This window comes from Thunnus maccoyii, chromosome 16 (assembly GCF_910596095.1).
Source record: "Thunnus maccoyii chromosome 16, fThuMac1.1, whole genome shotgun sequence".
NCBI lineage: Eukaryota > Metazoa > Chordata > Actinopteri > Scombriformes > Scombridae > Thunnus > Thunnus maccoyii.
In genome coordinates this window covers 11,511,395-11,531,562 of record NC_056548.1, presented here as the reverse complement: position 1 = coordinate 11,531,562, position 20,168 = coordinate 11,511,395, and the positions used below count along the sequence as shown (strand labels likewise).

At 38.9% G+C, this 20,168-nt stretch overlaps 1 protein-coding gene across 1 annotated transcript in view; it reads right to left on the bottom strand.

The window, feature by feature from the left end:
* uggt1 (UDP-glucose glycoprotein glucosyltransferase 1) overlaps nt 1-20,168 on the bottom strand; it is a 33,442-nt gene that overhangs the window by 10,622 nt on the left and 2,652 nt on the right. The window contains exons 3-24 of the mRNA XM_042388685.1: nt 19,935-20,014; nt 19,482-19,612; nt 19,252-19,364; nt 18,975-19,149; nt 17,689-17,785; nt 17,516-17,594; nt 17,164-17,264; nt 12,753-12,852; nt 12,575-12,635; nt 10,230-10,321; nt 9,558-9,708; nt 8,960-9,079; nt 8,782-8,867; nt 7,015-7,150; nt 6,746-6,877; nt 5,703-5,867; nt 3,412-3,532; nt 2,207-2,305; nt 1,360-1,454; nt 575-781; nt 296-427; nt 29-159 (exon numbers count right to left, since the gene is read on the bottom strand). Coding sequence (XP_042244619.1) covers nt 29-159; nt 296-427; nt 575-781; nt 1,360-1,454; nt 2,207-2,305; nt 3,412-3,532; nt 5,703-5,867; nt 6,746-6,877; nt 7,015-7,150; nt 8,782-8,867; nt 8,960-9,079; nt 9,558-9,708; nt 10,230-10,321; nt 12,575-12,635; nt 12,753-12,852; nt 17,164-17,264; nt 17,516-17,594; nt 17,689-17,785; nt 18,975-19,149; nt 19,252-19,364; nt 19,482-19,612; nt 19,935-20,014 — 2,604 coding nt within the window. The remainder of the gene's footprint in view (nt 1-28; nt 160-295; nt 428-574; nt 782-1,359; nt 1,455-2,206; nt 2,306-3,411; nt 3,533-5,702; nt 5,868-6,745; nt 6,878-7,014; nt 7,151-8,781; nt 8,868-8,959; nt 9,080-9,557; nt 9,709-10,229; nt 10,322-12,574; nt 12,636-12,752; nt 12,853-17,163; nt 17,265-17,515; nt 17,595-17,688; nt 17,786-18,974; nt 19,150-19,251; nt 19,365-19,481; nt 19,613-19,934; nt 20,015-20,168) is intronic.

The following is a 20,168-nucleotide window of genomic DNA, read 5'->3' as shown; positions in this document are numbered from 1 at the left end:
ATATTTAGCCTTGTGAGTATCTACGTACCTGTCTTCCTCAATCCCAAACTGTTGCACTTTGCTTTTGATTCGCTCTCCAGACGTCTTCAGGACGATGCTCTCCAAAAGAAGGAAGTCATCCTGGTTAAACACCTCTTCCTCCTCCAGTGGACCGATGATCTGTAAACAGGAAGTACTGATTGAATATCTGCAGTAACTTGTGGGAAAATGTACACATTTATACCTCAGTACAAACTATATTTGTCCATGATGTAGCTACATTTCAAGTATATGTTCTATATAGATTGTGACTCACTCTTCCGTTGCTGATAACCGCTCTCTGTCCCTTCTTTAGTTTGAGCACGTCTCGGCAGTAGGCAGCGTGGGAGAGCAGGAAGTCATATTTGGGACCATCATATGCACCCTTGAACAATGACACATCCATACCCTGAAGAGAAAATAGATAACTTGTAGGCATTTAATCAAGTAGTATAAATGAGGAGAGGTGAATAGTTGGCTAATAATAGTTTCACTATTAATTTCCTGCAGCAGTAAGAACACCATTACATAAATATGTTCATGATCCTGAACGCACCCCGACAGCGAACTCTCCGATGTCGACTCCCTTCTCCAGGGCTGCAGCCGTTTCTTCTTTAGCCATCTTGGTGATGAAGTTCTTGGCGTTGTTGGCGGATTGCGTCTGCATGGCGGACCAGATCGCCCGCGTCACACGGCTCGTCTCGGCGGACGGATCGGCCGACGGGTTGTTTATCATCCCCAGTCGCACGTTGTTGCTGGTTTTCTGTTGAAGAGCAGGTGAGTGTTAGCGGAGGATTTGTCATTGGTTTGAGGGTAAAATAGCCAAAAGCTGATCTTAACATCTTGTGAAAAAAAGAAAAAAAGGTTATGATTGATCTTTAAAGCACCTGATGTCTTCTACTCAGTCTTCTACTCTGATTAGATGATCTGTTCAAGGCGTTTGTCATGCAATGATATCAACTATACACCTACATTGTAATACTCTCATTTTACAGTTTGAGAGAGGTTAGGGCTGCGAGATTTGGTTGAAATCAATAACTCAATATGAATAAGAATATTTTTTCACATCTAAATATCACAGTATGGCAAATCACATATAAAATAATATAAATTATGATTAATACTTTGAACTATGTTCCACTTTTTTGTGTTACATTGAACAAAACTCTTGTGTGCAACCAAAATGTAAAGGCCTTTTTAAAAAAAAACACTTTCCCTGAAATCATTCATTTGGAAGACAATATGTTATAAAGCAGTTTGTTCATATCATCATGAGGAATTCAGTAAACAACAATACTAAAACAGATGGTACATAGTCACTCAGAGCCATAGTTTTTGTACCATGTGTCTGATGGCATCATAAAGGAGCTGGCGTCCTGAGGGCTTGTCAAAGTCTCCGACCACCCAGAAGGTCACAGGACGTATGTAGCCGTCATCTAACAACCAAAGAAGAAGAAAGGTTGTGCTGAGGTGGCGCAAAAAAAGGCAAAGCAGACAGGCAACATTTCCTTCAGAAATTTCCACAGAAAAAAACCTTCCACACTGGGCTGAAGGAAACATAAATACTATAAAAATTCTCAGTTTCAAATCTTGGCTCTGTATCAGAGCCTTTAAAGTTGGTTCATTTCGAAACATCTCATTAAAACCTTTAGCATCTCATTCTCCATGCAGCTACAACAAATAACACTGAATAAACTGTCATGCCCTTGGAGTTTAGTAAGCAGTTATGTTAACACATTTTTTTTAAAGTTCTTGAGACCCAAATACACAATCATCACATGCGTAATTAGTCATTTTGTGTCCTCTGAGAAATGCAGTGCAGATGGAGGAGCGGTGGTGGATTTACAAACACGTCTAAACACCGCCAACGATGTAGTTTACAGGAAAAAGAGCAAGTGAGGAAGGGAGGGAATAATGTGGAGGAAAAGGGTGATTACCATGCCTGTTGGTGGTGGTCATCCCTGATGCAGGGAAAGTGTTAAAACACATGAATAAGAGGAAGAAGAGGAGGAGGAGGAGGAGGAGGAGGAGGAGGAGGAGAGGACAGAAGGGCAAAGAGGAGAATACAGGAGGAGAGTGTTTAGGCTTGAAGGTGACCAAATTATTATCCAGAAACACTGAGAAACTCCACAAACACTCTCTTACATTCAGTGTTTTGCTTTTTATATGAGCAGCTGCTCGCCGTTACCTTTCTTAGTCATGTAGTTCATGCTGTTGGCCACAGCGGTGCTCTTCTCCTTGGTGTCCAGAGTTGAGAAGCGAGCGTAATCATCTACAAAGTGGTTGTCTGCAAATAGAGAGAGAGAGAGAGAAAAAAAATGAACCGGGAATCATGCAGCAAAGATGATGTTTTGTAGTCTGCTAAGATGCGTATGTGTGAGGGTTGTAACGCAAAGCTACTGTTTGTATCTGTTTATGTTACAAAAACATCTGTATGTGGATTTATGTGGGCTTTGCCTACAGTGGCAGGAGTCAGAATTAGTCTAGATTTTTAAATTTTCTGTTAAATCTTTCTCTGCTGCCATTTATACTCCTCATACATATACGTTCAAGTTTAGCTTCCGACAAAATATAAAGAAAATCCCATTATATTTTAAGCATACACCTAAATTAATAAAACACTTTAGCCTTCTTCCTTCTGGTAGGTAGGTATCGACTACCCTCATGCAGAAAGGCCCATTTTAGTAAGAGCTTTGCTCCTGTATTTGTATAATTCTGTGTGTCTTACTTGTTTGTGTTTGTACAGTGGAAAGAAATTTCCTCCTTGAAGACAAATTATCTATCTATCTATCTATCTATCTATCTATCTATCTATCTAAATACAGTAAAAGCTGTGTAGGTATTAATAGACCAGGTAGAAATGAATAGTAAATATATAACAGAAGGTCAGTCAGAAATGTGCAATATTGTATTACATTTCTTTAAAACTGGAGGTGGTGTATATAATCGGAGGAGGCCTAGATGAATAAAAGTCGATTTTCCAACTCAAGTTATTGACAAAAACAGGCAATAAAAGCTCAGTGGATCACACTGAATAACTGAGAGGAGGTCCAGATGAAAATAAAGTTGGTCTGAAGTGTCTATTTTCAAAAATCTTTCAAATGCACTTTTGAGACATCAGCCCATTAGTTTCTTTTACTATCTTCAAGGTGCAAGGCCTAAATATCAGATTATGAGGTAAAAATAACACCTGCACAACATCAGTCAAGCTTTATCATGCATCACTGCACCGTGCAACTATTCTGGTAAAAAAAAAACACATGAGAAGTTATTGAAGATGAACCTCACTGAACGTCTGAATATTGAACTGAAAACCATCTTTTGGATACAGAACGCATCATCTGTTCATATCTGAATAATTCATATTTGTTTACACGCCTAATGTGTACTCACTGGTATCAGACAGGTCCAGGTATGTTCTGCTGGTGGACAGCACCCTGGGGTTGATGCGAGGAACAACGCTGGGCTGGTTCATGATGAAGTCCACGACGTCGTGATCTGTAGCCAGCTCGCCCTATGGGACACATGAGACTCCAGATGTTAAAGGATATTCTTCAACTGTTCCTGCAGACCCGACAGTGTTGCAGGAAGTACTTGGCTGCAGGCTTTTCACCCCAGTAGTCAGTTAAGAAAGCTCTCCCAAGTGTTACAGGCTGATTGTGTATCGACAGGGAAGTATTCCTCCAACAAGTTTGGATTTAACATTACCAAGGAACAGAACAAGAGTTAACAACACTAACTGTACTTAAAAGGCCTCAGAAAATGCTCAGACTGGTTTCAAAGAACCAATGAAAGATTTGGCTCCTCTCAGTACTGGCATGACATAAAACAGGAAAGAACGGCAGATGGCATGCTCACAAAGATCCATCTGAGAAGACAAAAACCCAACCTTAAAGAAAATGTATTCTACAGCTACAAGCCTTGATAATGTAATCAAATGAACTCTGCTCCATAACTCCACTGAAGAAACCAACATTAACTTGTGATGTTATCAGAAAGACGACATGTAGAGATCTCTGGCTCGTTTCTTTTGCATCTTCTTTCAGTTAAATTATATTTTATAGTAGCTCCAGCGAATTAAACAACAACAAACATTCAAAACTACATGAATGTTTTCATCCTTGGTATCATCACTCTGCCAGCAAAGTCACAGTTTTATTATCAGTGAATATGTAACTAAAGCCTGACTGATAAAATGGACGATACAGTCGATTCAGAAAGTTTTCAGACACCTTCACTTTTTGCACATTTTATTCTTCAGATTTCAGTTTTTGATTTTTCATAAATTTGCAGAGAAATTCTAAAAACACGTCTTCACTTTTCCATTATTGGTTATTGAGTGTAGATTGATGTGCAAAATTGACAATTTTATCCATTTAAAATTAAATATACAACACATTAAAGGCTCTGAATACTTTATACATTATTGTTACATCCACTGACTTTCTCCCAGCCTCTTTTTGGAAGAGAGCTGTCTGTGTGTTTCAGGTCTGCCACGCCCCTCTCTGCCTGCTTGGATTGCCCGAACCTGAACTGCGTCCGATTGTCAGTGGAGCTGTATATCAACCCCCCTGAACCAGTGCTTCTTCCCATTTTGCCACTGAGCTGCTGGTTGGGCTGAGTTTTTGCTGTTCATACTCTGTGTTGCTGTCAGCACTTTGATACAGCTCTGTGTAACTGGTAGATGATTTTCAGGAAGCCTTGCTCTCCTTTTTTTCTCCTGTTTTGTGGCTAGCCAGCTGGCATAGCATTGTCTTTTTTCCATTCTGTAGCCCAAGTGAGGCTTTTCTTTTCTAGTTAGAGTGGGATTTTGTTTGTTGTTTTGGCCTTGGAGACCCTGATGCCTAAGTTGCTTCCTTTTTTTTTACTATAATACTGTACTATAAATCAGTCAGTTTATCTGTTAATGATCCTTTTTGTTAATAAATGGTTCTCACTGTTACACTTTGCAATTGTTTTAGCAGCCTTTTCCTTACCATTTTTACAAAGGGTGTTCAGTCACCTAATTATGTTACCTCTTGTGTCCCCCCCCCCTTATATATGTATAAATATCGGCATTCAGCATATATGGCAGCCAAGTAACAAGAAATTGCAGTCAAGATTTGTCAAGATAATTTAGAAATAGTGTCTCCATTACAAGTTTCAACTGTTGAATGTCCGGCTCACTAATTATCTTAATAACGGTTCTTTGATAATTGATTGATAATTCTTATTCAAAATGTTTGTTTATGCCAAGTGTAAAACAAATATCAGCCGATATATCGTTGTCAGATTTTTTTTTAAACTCTAAAATATATATATTAACAAGGTGTGTAGTGTGTTTTTTCTAGTAAGAGTTATGTGCATATGATCACATATCTCTGTATTACAGCATTTACAGCTTTTGAAATGAATTGAATAATCTTGAAAATGTCGTCTGCACAGACGTACGTGCAGTCAGTAGATATTTTTTTACTGTTAACTAATCTGCAATGAAAATTGATTTTGTGCTGAAGATGAATATAAGGCAACAGAACGTTAGCCATCAAATACATGTCTTTATTGACTTTTTTTTTATTACACTAAACTTAATTATGACGACACTATAATGAAATCCCACTTTAGCTCACTGCCCCACTGCTGCTGCCAGACACTGTATATCAAAGTGTATGTTTGTATGTGTGTGTGTTTGGGCACTAACTGACCAGGTAGACGGCTCTCTGGTAGAAGGACGTGGTCTCCAGGATCTTTTGCATGGTGACTGTCTCCAGTTCGTCCGGGTCCAGGTGTTCACGCTGGTAGGGAACACCGTTGTACATGACTACAGGCAACGGACCCACACCCGTCTGCTCATAGTATGCCCGTCCTTCCTGAAAAAAGAAAAAAAAAAGACTTATGTAGAGATTTACCTAAATTTCAACATCTCAAAAACATAACTAGAGTAAGAAGACTTGTGTCAAACACAATCTTATTATATATCCAAAAGAAAAGCTCTTAGGCAGCTACAACTTGTCTAAAATGCAGATACCAGAGTTCTGAGACATAAATATGAACACAATGGTCCTGCAACTAACAATTATTTTCATTATCAATTAATCTGCTGATAATATTCTCAATTAATGAATTGTTTGGTCTAGAAAATGTGAAAAAAAGACTATGGTGACGTCTACATATGTCTTGTTTCGTCCGACCAACAGTCCAACAGTTTACTATCATGTATGACAAATATCAGCATTAAATCATCATATCTGAGAAGCTGGAACCAGTAATGTTTTGGCATTTTTGGTTAAAAGAAATGGCTAAAACGATTATTCGATTATCAAAATAGTTACCAATTAATTTTCTGTTGATCGATTAATGATTAGTCAACGACAGAAAATGAATCTAATCATCGCAGCTCTATACTTGTTCTCAAGTCTCTGCATTAGTTACCAGTAAGTCAGATTAAACATTTCAAAATACTATTACCTCCACAAATCACTGGGCTGGGACCAAATTACTACTTTTTACTCTCATCTAAATGTTTAAATTTGTTAATATTTTTCAATAATAGATCCACCTTACTTGACTGTTTTCCATCTACTTTGATTGTTTTACATATTTATCCAATTTGTCAAGCACCTTAAACTGCCAGTGTGTCTGAAATGTGCCACAAATAAAATTGCTTTGTCTTGCTTTTACTTCAGTCTAAAAAAAACAAGACTTTATTTTCATTTATATCAACAAAAACATGTCATGCCTATCTCACCTTCCTGTTGCTGTCGTAGCTGGAGTCGGCTCCCAGGACGCTGCTGACCTCCACATATGGGAACCTCTTCTCCAGCACCTTCACTACATCCCCAACACTCAGCTTACCACCAATAGGCACGCGGTTAAACATCTAGAGGAAGAGGAAAGGACGAGAAGGAATGTTGTTGTTTTTTTTTATTAGACAACCATCAAATGCTCTCCTCATTAGGACAGTTTTAAGAAGAGCCACAGGTCTTCATCACGCTGTTTTGTGAAAGGTCGACTCACCGAGATGACAGCTTCAAAAGCGCTCTGGCTGTCCACCTCATCACTGATGTAGTTGTAGGCTCGGACCAACGCCACACCCGCGTCCTGCATACCGTCTATGTCGTCTTCATCCGACACCACGAACACCAACCCGATCCTAAAACACAAACACAGACTACCTAAGTTTCTTCGACAGACTCTTGTATGTATATTGGTCAGTTAAAATGCAGAGTGTGTGCCGTCTGCTTCATCAGTATTCAAACAAACTGACCATCCCAAGATGCCACATGCAGAGAGGTATCAAAGGTCTCCCAAACCTTGCCTGACTAAACTCTTAAATTAAAATGGATTTTAAATAAACACCCCGACTGCACCACAACGTCTTTTTTTTTTTGGTTTCTGTAGCAACTGGGGAATAATAAAAAATATGATCCCCGCATTCATCAGAAAATACATCTAATATTAAACACATACAGCCAAAATCCAGGAAGTCTTGCAAGATATTTGAAAAAATAAGGCACTCTGTCTTCAAGAGAAATAATGTAGTGAATTTATTCTCGGAGCATATAGGCAATCAAGCAGACCAACGCGTATCGACTCTAAGTCTTCATCAGGGTCTGACAAACACATAATCAGTCTGAATTATATACCAGCTGTGGGTGGCGTTCCTCCTAACACATAAAGCCTCGTGTTAGGTTACATATTGAATCCTGAAAATACCCAACAAATACTAATAAACAATAATATTCAAGAAAAAAAACAAAAAACAAAAACATACATGTCCATGCCCAAAACATGTGAAACCAACTACACATAGTATAAATAAATTCAATTAATTTCAGTGAAGAAATAATTATGTACAATTAAAACAGGCAAAAAGATTATATAAATATATGTACAAAAGAAGCAATAAGTTGCAGTAAGTGCTTCTGCACCGACAAAGAAAACTGCATGAGACTCAAGAGTAGATAAACAAATCTCAGCTTGACAATTAATTACCTGATCACCAGCTGAATGACCAAATAATTCAAGAAAGTGCTGAGAGTCTCATTACTAATCTAAACTGGCGTGTAAAAGGAATAAATAAATATATCCACATCTCAAGTGAGTGAGTATAAAGACACTATTAATATAGACTGATCATAGTCACTGGACAATAAATGTACATAATGTTTATTGCTCATTTAATATTGATAGTTGATTGATATATGATGTTGAGATTGATTGATAGTATGCAAAGTTGGTTTCACACGTTTTGGGGCGTGGACATATATTTTGTCTTTCACTGTATTTTCAGGATTTAAATCACGTATTGTTATTACACTTTATTGTAGATGTATGTATGTATGCATGTATGAGGCCTATGCTTCTGTTTTAGCGCCCCCTATTGGTTATTTATGAGACCTTATGTGTTAGGAGGAATGCCAACCACAGCTGGTATATAATTCAGACTGATTATGTGTTTGTCAGACCCTGATGAAGACTTAGAGTCGATACGCGTCGGTCTGCTTGATTGCCTATATGCTCCAAGAATAAATTCACTATATTATTTCACCTGAAGACGGAGTGCTTTAGTTTTTGTTTTCTCCATGGTTGTCTGCACCACTTAAAGACAAATATCAAACAAATATCTAATATCCTGGATTTTGTTTTTTGTATTTTTAACCTTCTCCACTAAAGAGCACCTGTCATATGAGCCATCAGAACCATGCAGCGCTTCCTCCTCCTGTTATATACAGAATCTATTTTTTTACAAGTAACTCTCTATACACAGTTCTGCACACAAACCTGAGCGGGATGTTGTTCGAGTAAAACATCTCTGCAACACTCAGGAGCTCAGCGGCGTTTTCCTGGATTGGATCCAGAATCATCACCTGCAAAACACACAACATATATATTGATATTTTTGACAAACATTCAGATATTCGGATTCACGAGGGGTTGATTAATCAGGCGGGGGTCGTACCAGATTGTGGAAGTTCTTGCGGATCTGCCTGATGACTCCGGGAAAGGTCGGTCTGAGCAGCTCCTGCACGTTGTAGGGCCACGAGCTGTACCTGTGGTCTGTCTCCAAGTTGTTAATCCACTAAAAATCGAAGAGGATTGAAGAAAGAATGGTTGAAAGGAGGTATAAATAAATGGTGACCTCAGCTGCAAACAAGGCTGCTATTTATTTATTAGTGCTTACAAGAAATTATATTCAACTGGTGGGGACTAAAAAAAAAAACAATTACGTAAGCTAGCAAAGTATTATGTGTTTGCAGCAAACTTTAAAAGACATTATCAGTCTGAAAGTGTGATCTCATACAACTTAAACGTGACTTCATCACAGACCAGAGCTGTTATTCTAGCTACCAGCTGTCATGAAAAAAAACATTTAGAGGCTTGAAAAGCTTTATTGCACATTAAAAATCTTTCCAGGAACAACTCGTCTTTCCATTTAAGAGCAGAAAGAACATTTCCCAGGACATGTGAGAGCCATGAATTGATCAACAGCAACATCGCTTTGTTGTTTGTCGAAGAGGCTTTGATTGTGTGTGAACATACAGTACGTGATTTCTTACACTGATGGCGGGGTTGCGGATGTCGACGGCGTAATCGGAGTCAGAGGGCTGGACGTTGAGCTTCAGGATGTCGTGGATGTAGGGCGTCTCGATGTGAAGAGAGCGCATACCCTCCATCACCCTGGCCTCGCTGCGCAGCACTTCAAACACGCTGCAGGTAACAAGGGGGCAGAGGTGAGTCAGAGTGAGTACGTGAGTGTAAAAAATGAGCATGTGTGTTGCAACTGCTAACAGTTGATTGCTTGTAAGAAAGATTTATACCTAGGGCTCATGATTTTCATTTTTTAAATCAAAAAATGGGGTATTATATGTGTTTATTCTGAATATTACATTTAAAACAAAAAATAAAAAAATCTGGATGCAAATCAGATTTTAAACATATAATTTGAAACCTGTCAAAATTTTCAAATATTCATTGATTATTACTTCTTAAATGTAGTTTCAGGTGATTATACACTAATCAAAACATACTTATGAATATTATATTCAATTTCTCCCAATAGATCCTCCTAAATCTTACACATTTGTCCTTTAAATGTGACTAAAAATATAAATGTTGATTTTATAGGTTGCAAAAGATTGAAATAAAAGATACACAGTTTATTAACTGAATGATAATACCACACACACATATATACACATACATATATGACTATGATTGTGTGTGTGTACCTGAAGATGTCTTGTGTGTCCAGATCTATATGCAGCCCGTTGATGAACAAGGCTGAATCCCCAGGCTGCAGCCCGAGAGTTCCTTTGAAAAACTATGGAGAGAGAGAGAAGCGTCAACACGACTAAATGTCCTCTTCACGTCGAACCCTAAAACTCCTCATTCAACTCCAGCTGAGCAGATCACCACGCTGCGTAGCAGGTAACGTCAAAGCCGGACATTGCGTAGTCAATTAGATTGTAAAACTAGAGGCACCAGTCAACACAAAGCCGTAACAAAGCACGTCGAAAGCTCCAAACGAGCAGTGACAGCTCTGTTTTTCAGTCTGTTTAGAGCAATCAAACTCCAAACTAAACAAATCTAATTATCAGAGAAAGGGTGTAGATGTGTGTGTGTGTGTGTGTGTGTGTGTGTGTGTCTAGCCTGTGAGTGTTTGTGCGAGTCTGCACAGGCAAAAGGAAAGCTCAAAGTCGTTCTGGCGCAGTCAAATCTCATTACAGAAAGACAAAGACATCAGATTAATCATACTCCAGACACTGCAATTACAACTAGACATGATTAACACAAATACTGTTCATCCCACTTAAACAGTGTGTGTGTGAGAGAGAGAGGGAGAGAGAATGTCTGCGTGCAAGTTCATGTGTCCAAACTACTTCAATCAATAATCATTTCTCGCTGCAGGACTCACTGCGCCTGCCGAATGAATCACTGATTCAGTAATTAGGACGTTTGCCGTTCGCCCCCTTCACCCATCCAAACTCCTGTCTGCACACCAAGATAATGCGAGCGTGAGGGAGGAGGAGTGGAACAAACAAAAAAAAAAATTTGACAAGAAAAAGGGGTGATTACCTATTCCATTAGCAGGGCAAAGCCAAACACATTGTCAGAAACTGAATTCTTTTCAAATCAGATGTTGTTTACAATTTATCACATAATAAAAAGGTGAGAGAAACAAAAAGAAAAACAGGAAGCGCAGTTCTCATTTCGAGATATTTCCCTGAAGACGGCTAAGAGGCTGCGGCGTTGTGGTGGCTGTATGCAATAATGCTTTCTCTTTCTCTTTATTTTCCTCCTTTATTGGATTAGATCGGCAAACAGCTAAACCTAAATTATCCCTGACCACAGCACGACACAGTCAGCAGGAAGAGAAAACGGCAAGACAGAGGAATGAAAGAGGATGAAGAAGTCAAGCAGCAGTGATGAAGAAAACTTGTCGAATCTACTATTTTTGAGACTAATAGTGATATTGAAGAAAATTAATTTTAACAATACTAATCTGCTAATATTATACATGTTGATATTTGTTTTTTTTACACTAACAAACACAGTGACAGAACAAAAATCTTTGTCAATGATTGCCTCAAGTTTACACTGAAACATGATATTTTGAAATTGTAAATAAATCTTTAATATCAAATATGACAGTAACAGGACTTCCTGGTGGTTTGGGGATTTAACCATGTATTCAAAATGTCCCCCAGTTTGAGTCTGGCCAGGGACATTCGTCACATGTCATCACCCCACCTCTCTCTCCTCATTTCCTGTCAGCTGTCACTATGTAATATGTAGAAAATGCCCTGAAAAAATACTTTAATATAAAACAGCAGTAACAGAAAATAAGGATAAATCAATATGAACAATAAACCTCACTGGAAATTTAATTATAACCAGTAACAATAGATAAAAAACAATAATATACTGAATATGAAAAATGATAGTCAAATGTACATGAAAATGCATTTGTGTACTGCAGTTTCTTTCTGTATATCTACCAACATTAACACAAACACAATATTTCTTTGTTAAGCCAACTGGGCCCGATATCATCAACGAACAAATCTATCAGTCAGGCTCTAGTGATTAGGCCTTAAAGAATAGGGTCGGCAATATTATACTTTTTTTTGTCATTGTCAATAAATCCCAAAAAAAGAACAAAACCAACAATGAATTGATTCTACTTATTGATATCATCTGTGCGTTAAAGCCTGAAATATGTCTTTCCTCTGTGCTGTAGAGCTCCACTGTTGTCCAGAAAATGTATTCATTACAATGAACATAGGCACTGGAAAATATTTTGAGTCAATCCCACAGACACTGTCATGGTGCTTTAAATACCCACTAGCGGGCAAAATGTGTATAAATGCACTATTTACTCTGGTTTAAGTAATGTTTGATAAAAAAAACAGTGCCCAGCTGTTTTAGGAAATTACTTTTTTAAAAATTAAACAATATATCTGTGAACGGTGTTTAAACAAACAGATGGGCCACAAAGAAGGCAGAGAAGCTGGAAAGAGCCGAGACGGACTAGATGAATAAGTAATAGATGAACGGACAAACAAACTCGTACCTTCTGGTTCTCGGCGATCTCTTTTTGGATTTCGGAGTTGACCACTGTTTTTGTGATGGATCTATGAGAGAAAAAGGGCAAACTGGACTGAAAAACTGCAGACTAGTCAATATCTAGTGTAAACGTCTTACGTATTGTAGCTACTTTAGGTGTGTGTGTGTGTGTGTTTGTTCTATACCTGGCTTTGGTGGGAAAGTTCTGACTGAGGTCTTTCATAACGTTGAGGGCATCAACTGCAGGAGCAGCGAGGATGCGAGCAGCTGTCTGGAAACTGAGATCTATAAAAGAAGAGGTGAGTGGTTAGGTAGGCAAACAAATGGGAAAGAGATGGTGGACAACATGAGAAGAGGGCAACAGGAAACACAAGAGGGTACAGAGAAAGAGAAACACAAAGAGAGAAAGTTTCAATAAAATACAAACTACGAAAGATATGAAACATTGCCAGAGTGTGCTGTGAATGAACTCAACATGAATGAGGGCTAAAAGGTGCAACTTCCTGGAATATAAAGTCAAGTGTTCCTTCAGTGATGATCATATTTAAGATATCAAATTCCTCTTGCTGAGAGGGGATGAAAAGATTGATACCTCTCTCATAACAGCAACCAGCTAACTTAGCTTAGTAAGAACTAGCGCCACACATATTCCCCATAAAACGGCAATTTGTTGTTTTTACACTTAAAAGGACCAGTGTGTAAGATTTAGTGTCATCTAGCTGTGAGGTTGCAGATTGCAACCAACTGAATATTTCTCTCCTCCCACTCCTCTTCCAAGTGAGTAGGAGAACCTACAGTGGCCGCGAAACTCTGTGGAAGAGGACCTGCTAGCTATGTATATATAAAGGGCTCCTTCTAAGGTAATGAAAGCACAATTCTTATTTTCATGGGATTATACACCGATTAAAACATACTTATGAATATTATATTCCATTTCTGCCAAGTTAGTTCCATTAGATGCCTCTAAATTCTACACACTGGTCCTTTAAACCTCCATTAACTGATTTTTTGGCCACTTGGGGGCAGCAGAAACAAGTTGTGAACACATTACTGTCATATCCTTACCTTTTAAGTTGATATGCTGAACTTGTTAGCAGACAGTTACTTATTTACACATCCAGCAGTTACAGGGCAACATTATCATTCATTTGGAGTCTAGTTTCTATCCACTGTAAGTCCAATATTTACTCTCTTTTAGCTCTATTTTTTCTTTCTACTAACTCCTAAGGGAAATATCTTGCTCTTTAGCTGCTAAATGCTCCACTATGTTCACCAGCTAGACACTAACTGTGTCTGTTTGCCATTTGGTGCTTAGCAGGTAGTGTACAGTGAGCTTTTTCTGTGGAAAGAGCTGTCTGCTGTGGCTGAAGACAATGCTGTGAGAGCACTGAGTGAACCAAAGCAGTAAAGTTGCAGCCCGGCAGCTAAACAATGAGCTGCAACTCAATATAAAGCTAAAGCTTGTAAAGCCGAGATGAGCTGCAGAGTCAGGTGATGTCTCTGAGGGTCTGTCACCATGAGAGCATTGTTATATTAAAAAATATTGATTAAAGCCGCTTCATGTGTTTCTACAGATTAAACAAACAAGATACAATGTGTTAATAAGTGAGCTTTAGGTTAGCTGTTTCCAGTCTTTGTGCTAAGCTAACTGAGCCAGCTGCTGGCTGTAACTTGATATTTATTGCACGTACATGAGAGTGTGGTATCAATCTTCTCATCTAACTCTCAGCAGGAAAGCATATTTCCCAAAATATCAAACCTTTCCTTTCAGATAATTGATGTATTAATTAGCAAATAATTTCATGTCATAATGCTTGTTTTGAGGCATTAATTAGTACTATCTATAAGCATTGAAAGCTAACACAGCTTCTATTATGCATTATGTCTACACACAGGTAGAGGAAAAACAAGCATATGCGTATGTAGAGATGTGTAGAGACGATGCAAGGGCAACTAAAGCTTTAGCATGCAAGGAGAAGGAGAGTGTAGCAAGGATTATTTCAGTGCAGTGAGCATCTCTGTAATGGTGTTGTAGCCTGTGTGATTATTAGCCCCCGGAGGTCTCCCTCTCTTTGTAAACAGGCTGAGCTAATGAGCCCCACTGGGGTAGAAGATAAAGACAGACGCCCAAATGACAGTCTGAGTGTCGAGCTCGAGCGACTCTCACATTCCCTCACATCCTTTATTCACCACAATCAAAGCAGACTCATGCTCGCATCCTGATCACACCTAATGACAGAAATAACACTCTTTAATCCAAGTGTTTAATAAAAACCCATATAAATCCGGAAAAGTTACAAAGAATAGGTGGACAAAATCCAAAAGCGCATGCAATTACGTCTGCGAAAGAGTGTTCAAGTTCGTAACTCAATAGATGATGTAATCCTAATCAATAGTGCTTTTTATGTTGCAGCAGACAATGCTCTCATAGCTTCACAATGTTATTATGGCTCAAATGTATCAAGAGAATACTGATAGACCAAAGTCATTGATTACAGAAGTAGACAGATACATTTTCAGCTGCAAGTCTGATTCACTGGTGGAATGATCTCACTGTTAAAGCAACGGAAACCAATAGTAATTCCCTTTTATTTATTTATGATCAATGCATACGTAAAATAAATGAGATGAATGAAACGATGGCAACAACAGTAAGTTTGCGATAGGGATGCAAATTGTCTCATTGAAATGAGTTAACTTTCAATGCTATCAGTGTGATGCAAATGTTTATAGTAAAAGGGAAATCGAAAACATACAGTCAAGTCTTGCAGTGCAGTTTTCATCAGCCCAAGTTACATTTATATCAGAGGGAATTTAAAATTTTGCCTTTAGATCTCCATCAATAAGATCATGCTTTTGGTCTTTTTAGTTTAGTTTCCTGGTCAGTTAATAACCCTTTTTACAGTTTTCCCCCTTTTCCTTTAAATAGCTTTAAAGAGGATGTATCATGCACATTCCCAGGTCTATATTCATAATCTGGGACTTTACTGGTATATCTTTGTAGTTACAGTTCAAATAATTTCTTATTTAGGATATATACTAGCTCTTTAAGCAGCCCCTTAGTTCAGCCTCTGTCTGAAACAGACCGTTTTAGCTCCTGTCTCTTTAAGGCCCCCCTCCCGATTAGCCTGCTCTGTTCTGATTGGTCAGCTTCCTGAAGCTGCCCCTCTGCCGGATCTGGAGGCTACGTAAACAAACAGTAACAAACAAACATTTCACTTCTTTTTCTTGTTCTTTACTTGAAATAGAAACTTCTCAAATATATCCGTACATGTTCGAGCCCAAATCCGATCCAAATTATTCAAGTGGACAACAGCAACAACAGGCTGATGTGGACCAATCGGCATCCTATGAGGATTCTCATGTAATCTCGTGATCTCACGAATCCAGCTGCCTCGCAAGGTAAAACGGAGATAGACAGATGGTTAATCCAATCACTTGCCAAGTATTTTCTGGGAGCGCCTGCCCTTTTCTAAAACAGTTTCCAAGGACGACTTCTCAGATGGTTCTGTGTAACAAACCATCTGACGCCTCAGGTTATAAAAGCTCTGCACACACACAGAAGTAATATCAGCTAAATGTTCTTAAAATATTAAAAGCAAAAATACTCCTGCAGAGCAATGGGCCCAATGAGTGTTACATTGTATATAACTGGATTATTAATACTATTACATTGAAATGTATGTACACTTTTATTGTTGTAGATTGTCAAGGTGGAGCCAACTTTAAAATAAAGTGGATGTGTGGATATTTGGCAGCGATGTTTATATTGAGTTAGGTTTCAAGGGTTTTAAGAAAGGTATCTCTAACTAAGTAACTTTATTTATATAACATCTTTCGAGAGCAGAGACGTCACAGAGTGCTCCAGAGAATTAATAAAGCATACACATACATACAGACATAAATCACAATAAAAACAATATTAAATAGAAAAATTAAACAAAGGCAGGTCTAAACAAATGGGTTTTGAGCTTCTTTTTAAAAAGGTGTCCACAGAGTCCACAGACCTCCTTAAGTTTTAAGCCTAGATCGAGGAGCAACCAGCAAACCCTGATCAGAGGACCATAGAGGACCTTCCAAAACGTATGACCAGATGTTTATAAAATTGTACAGTACAGATGGGCCACTTTGGGTCACGAAACAATTGATTATATTTTGATGGGGATGAAGATCTGGGATTTCTGCCATTAGACAATTATCATTTGTCAGCTGTAGTTATGAAACTAATGGATGCAGAGCTCCGAGCAAATCCTGAGGGTATATTTACAGGATCATAAAATCGATTCCCTCAAACTTGAAGTGACAGAAATAATGCCTGCAGTTGTTAACTGCAAGCCGAGGAAGTGTTTAGCTTTGGTGCATGGTCATAGTTTATTTTTGTTGGCTCTGTCATTGTGTTGGCTCTGTCGGTATTACATATGTGTTCCACTCCACTGTCAACAGACTGTTAAGTACAATAATTTAGAAGTGATGTAGCCAACGGGCAGAAACACATGCTATCAACAAATCCAATCATGCTACAGTAGGAAGCAGAAAAATGAAAAGAAAATTTGCTAACTGCTGAAAGAGGAGAATATGATTTGGGAAGAGACTCACCTTGCATTTGCCAGACTTTAAGAGGCGCCATTTCATTGGTGCTTTCTACTAAATGCTTCCTCAACTCTTTTAACTGCTCTTTCACCTCTGGGTAGAGGGTCCTGGAGAGAGAAAGACAGACAAAACAAAGAGTAAGTGCATCTGCTAAATGCCTACATTTCTAATACAGAGATAATAGTCAGATTCACAGATTCATGTATTTTCAGGTTAGTTTATCAGAGAGGTTTATGGTCGGTGCTTTGAGGGAGGAAACTGCAGAGGAAAAAACACTTGGCTCGTGTGAGCGTGGTGCAGTACCTGGAGGTAATCCAAGCTCTGAATTTTTATCATGGGCTGACACAGAGTCACTCACTTCAGTTTGCCAAAAAGGAATCCCTGGACCTCGTCCACTGGATCATTCTCTCCGATCACTGTAGCGTTCACCTCCGCCCCTGAAACCACAATCAATTACCTCGTTATTCACATCAGGACTCCTCTGGGATTACGCCATGCGTGTATCGACAGTGTGTATTCCTGTGTGTGCACCTTGGACTTGTGTGTCATCCTTTGCCTTGTACTCCTGGCTTTTGATGGCCAGCTCCACTCCGTACCCAGACAGATGGACTTTCTTTCCGCTTGGATTCTGGGGGGGGGGCATTATAAAAAAGGTGAGAGGCAGAAGTTAGTGGTCCCTATCACGAATGTGTCGGATCTCTTGATGAGTCTTGACACGCCACTTGAGGATGTCTTCAGCGAGGGCCTAAATGCATTCAACGAGGAACTGGCAGTAGCAGTTAAGACAGTCATTTCGTTGCAGCTGCACTGATTGCAAATTTCACATTGCTTCCAATCCATACACAACTAAGTACACTGAAAAAATGTTGCCCAAGTGGCTTCTGTAGTTGTAAAAGCCTGTTAACTTCTTTTTCTTCATCTCTGTTGAGTATACACAATCACTCTTGCAGCATAAAAAACGATAAACACGTTCATGCTGATTTTTTTTTTCTTGACAGCTTCCAAGTACAGACAACCAGCTGTTGCTTGCTAAGTGCCAGAGACATTAACTGTCCTCTGATTGGCCTCTGAGCTTTGAAGTAAAAAAAAAAAGTTACAACCTCTTCAGTGTGCAGGACTTCCTGCCTAACAAGACAGATGGTGAGAATAATTTAGCATAATTACAGGGAAAACTTATCAGCTATATTTGCATGTGAGGGAAGAAGCAATTCGACCTCAACTTGACATGGTAAATTGGAGGAGCACTTTTCATCCCAGGTGTAAATGAGAAGCTCAATTAAACTGCAGAGTTTTTTTTTTTAAAGATAAGGATATGTGAAAACACAAGTGCTTTTAAATCATCATCTTACCTTGTGTTCACTAACAGCTACATACAATATATTCACACATAGGAGTTAACAATCTCTACTTTAGGGCCACTATGATAGCAGTTGTGGAGGGAGAGAACAGTGTTCACTTTGACTTGAGTGTGTGTGTTGACTTTTTGCTTATTATTAATTGACAAATTACTCAATTTCAATACATGTCCCTCTTTTACCACTTGCATGCATGTGTATCAATGTATTATATATTCAATATGTGAGCAAACTCCATCCTCTGATGAAGATCATGAGACACAGCTGTAAGCTCAGGCAAAAGTGAACCTAACTATTCAATATATATCGTATATATACTGTATATATGATATGTATAGTCTACATTATATCTACTATCTAATAAAACTGTTCAGGTGACTCATTCTGAACTGTGGACTGTTTTTGTATTCATCATTCATATGTACAGTTAATCTTATTCTTGTGAATGTGAGAAACACCTACAGCCAGGTAATGACGGAGCACGTAAGTCACCAGGCCTTCGTTGACTTTGGGTAATATGACTCGGTGAAGCCTCTGGAAATCTGGTTTTCCTAACTCGCCGTACAGAATGACAACAGGAGCGTCTGGATTTGATCCTGGGTATTTGTGATCACCTTTGAAAAGGTATGGCTTCGGCCTGAAAGAGAGAGACAAGTCAATCATGAGGACCAGTCCTTATTCTAATTAGTCTAATGATTCATATTGTCACCGTGTCTCACTTCTTTCTCTCTTTAGTTACCTCTGCGGTGCTGTTTTCAGCAGTGCTGCTAAACTTTCTGTATCACACGTCTTCTCTCCATGGACGCTAACAAAGGCTGAGCAGCCAGAGGGAGGAGGCTCATTGGACGCTATCTAAAAAGGTGAAGAAAAACAGGATTGTTATTCACACACAAAAACACATACAGAGGAATATGAGCCCCCCTAACCCACATACACACACACACAAACTCATGTCATCTACACTGGTACCTGTTGGAAGGAGTGTACTGTCGCAGAGTAGGCTCTCAGGGAGAGGGCGAACTTCAGCATGTTCACCTGGACGGAGCTGAGCAAGGCACCAGCTTTCTTCACGATCAGGTCATAGTAGGCCTGATCTGTGTCTGCATAAGTCAAGAAGCAAACACAGACAGAAGAAAAGTTCTTTAACATGTTTTCTCTCTATTTGGCTGTTAAAAACTGCTTCTTTAACTCTGTCACTCTGAGTTATGCTTTAACTGCTTTAACACATGAACAGAACAAAAAAAATTCAGTTTGCAGCTCTATTCTATCATGTTGCTGCTTGCATAAGTGTTTGGACAAAACACTGACACTGCAAATGCTGCCAAGAGGCTTGCATGCACATCATAAATTCAGTCGCTCATAGCACAGTGACTAAAAGTGAAAACTGGTCTACTGCTGCTGGCTGCAGCAGCTTCACCCTACCATCATGCTCTCCTTCTATGTTCTGATTGGCCTCCACAAAGTCCCAGAACTTCTCCTGGCTCTCCTCTGCCAGGAATTCACTGAGGAAGGAGATGATGAAGGTGGCAATGGTAGAGAAGGACAGAAGAGAAAGACTATGTCAACTCAAAGTGTAAATGCTTAAATCCTTATTACATAACAGTTAAAAGGCTGTTGAATAATTAATAAACTTGAAAAAAAAAGAGAATTTCTGTA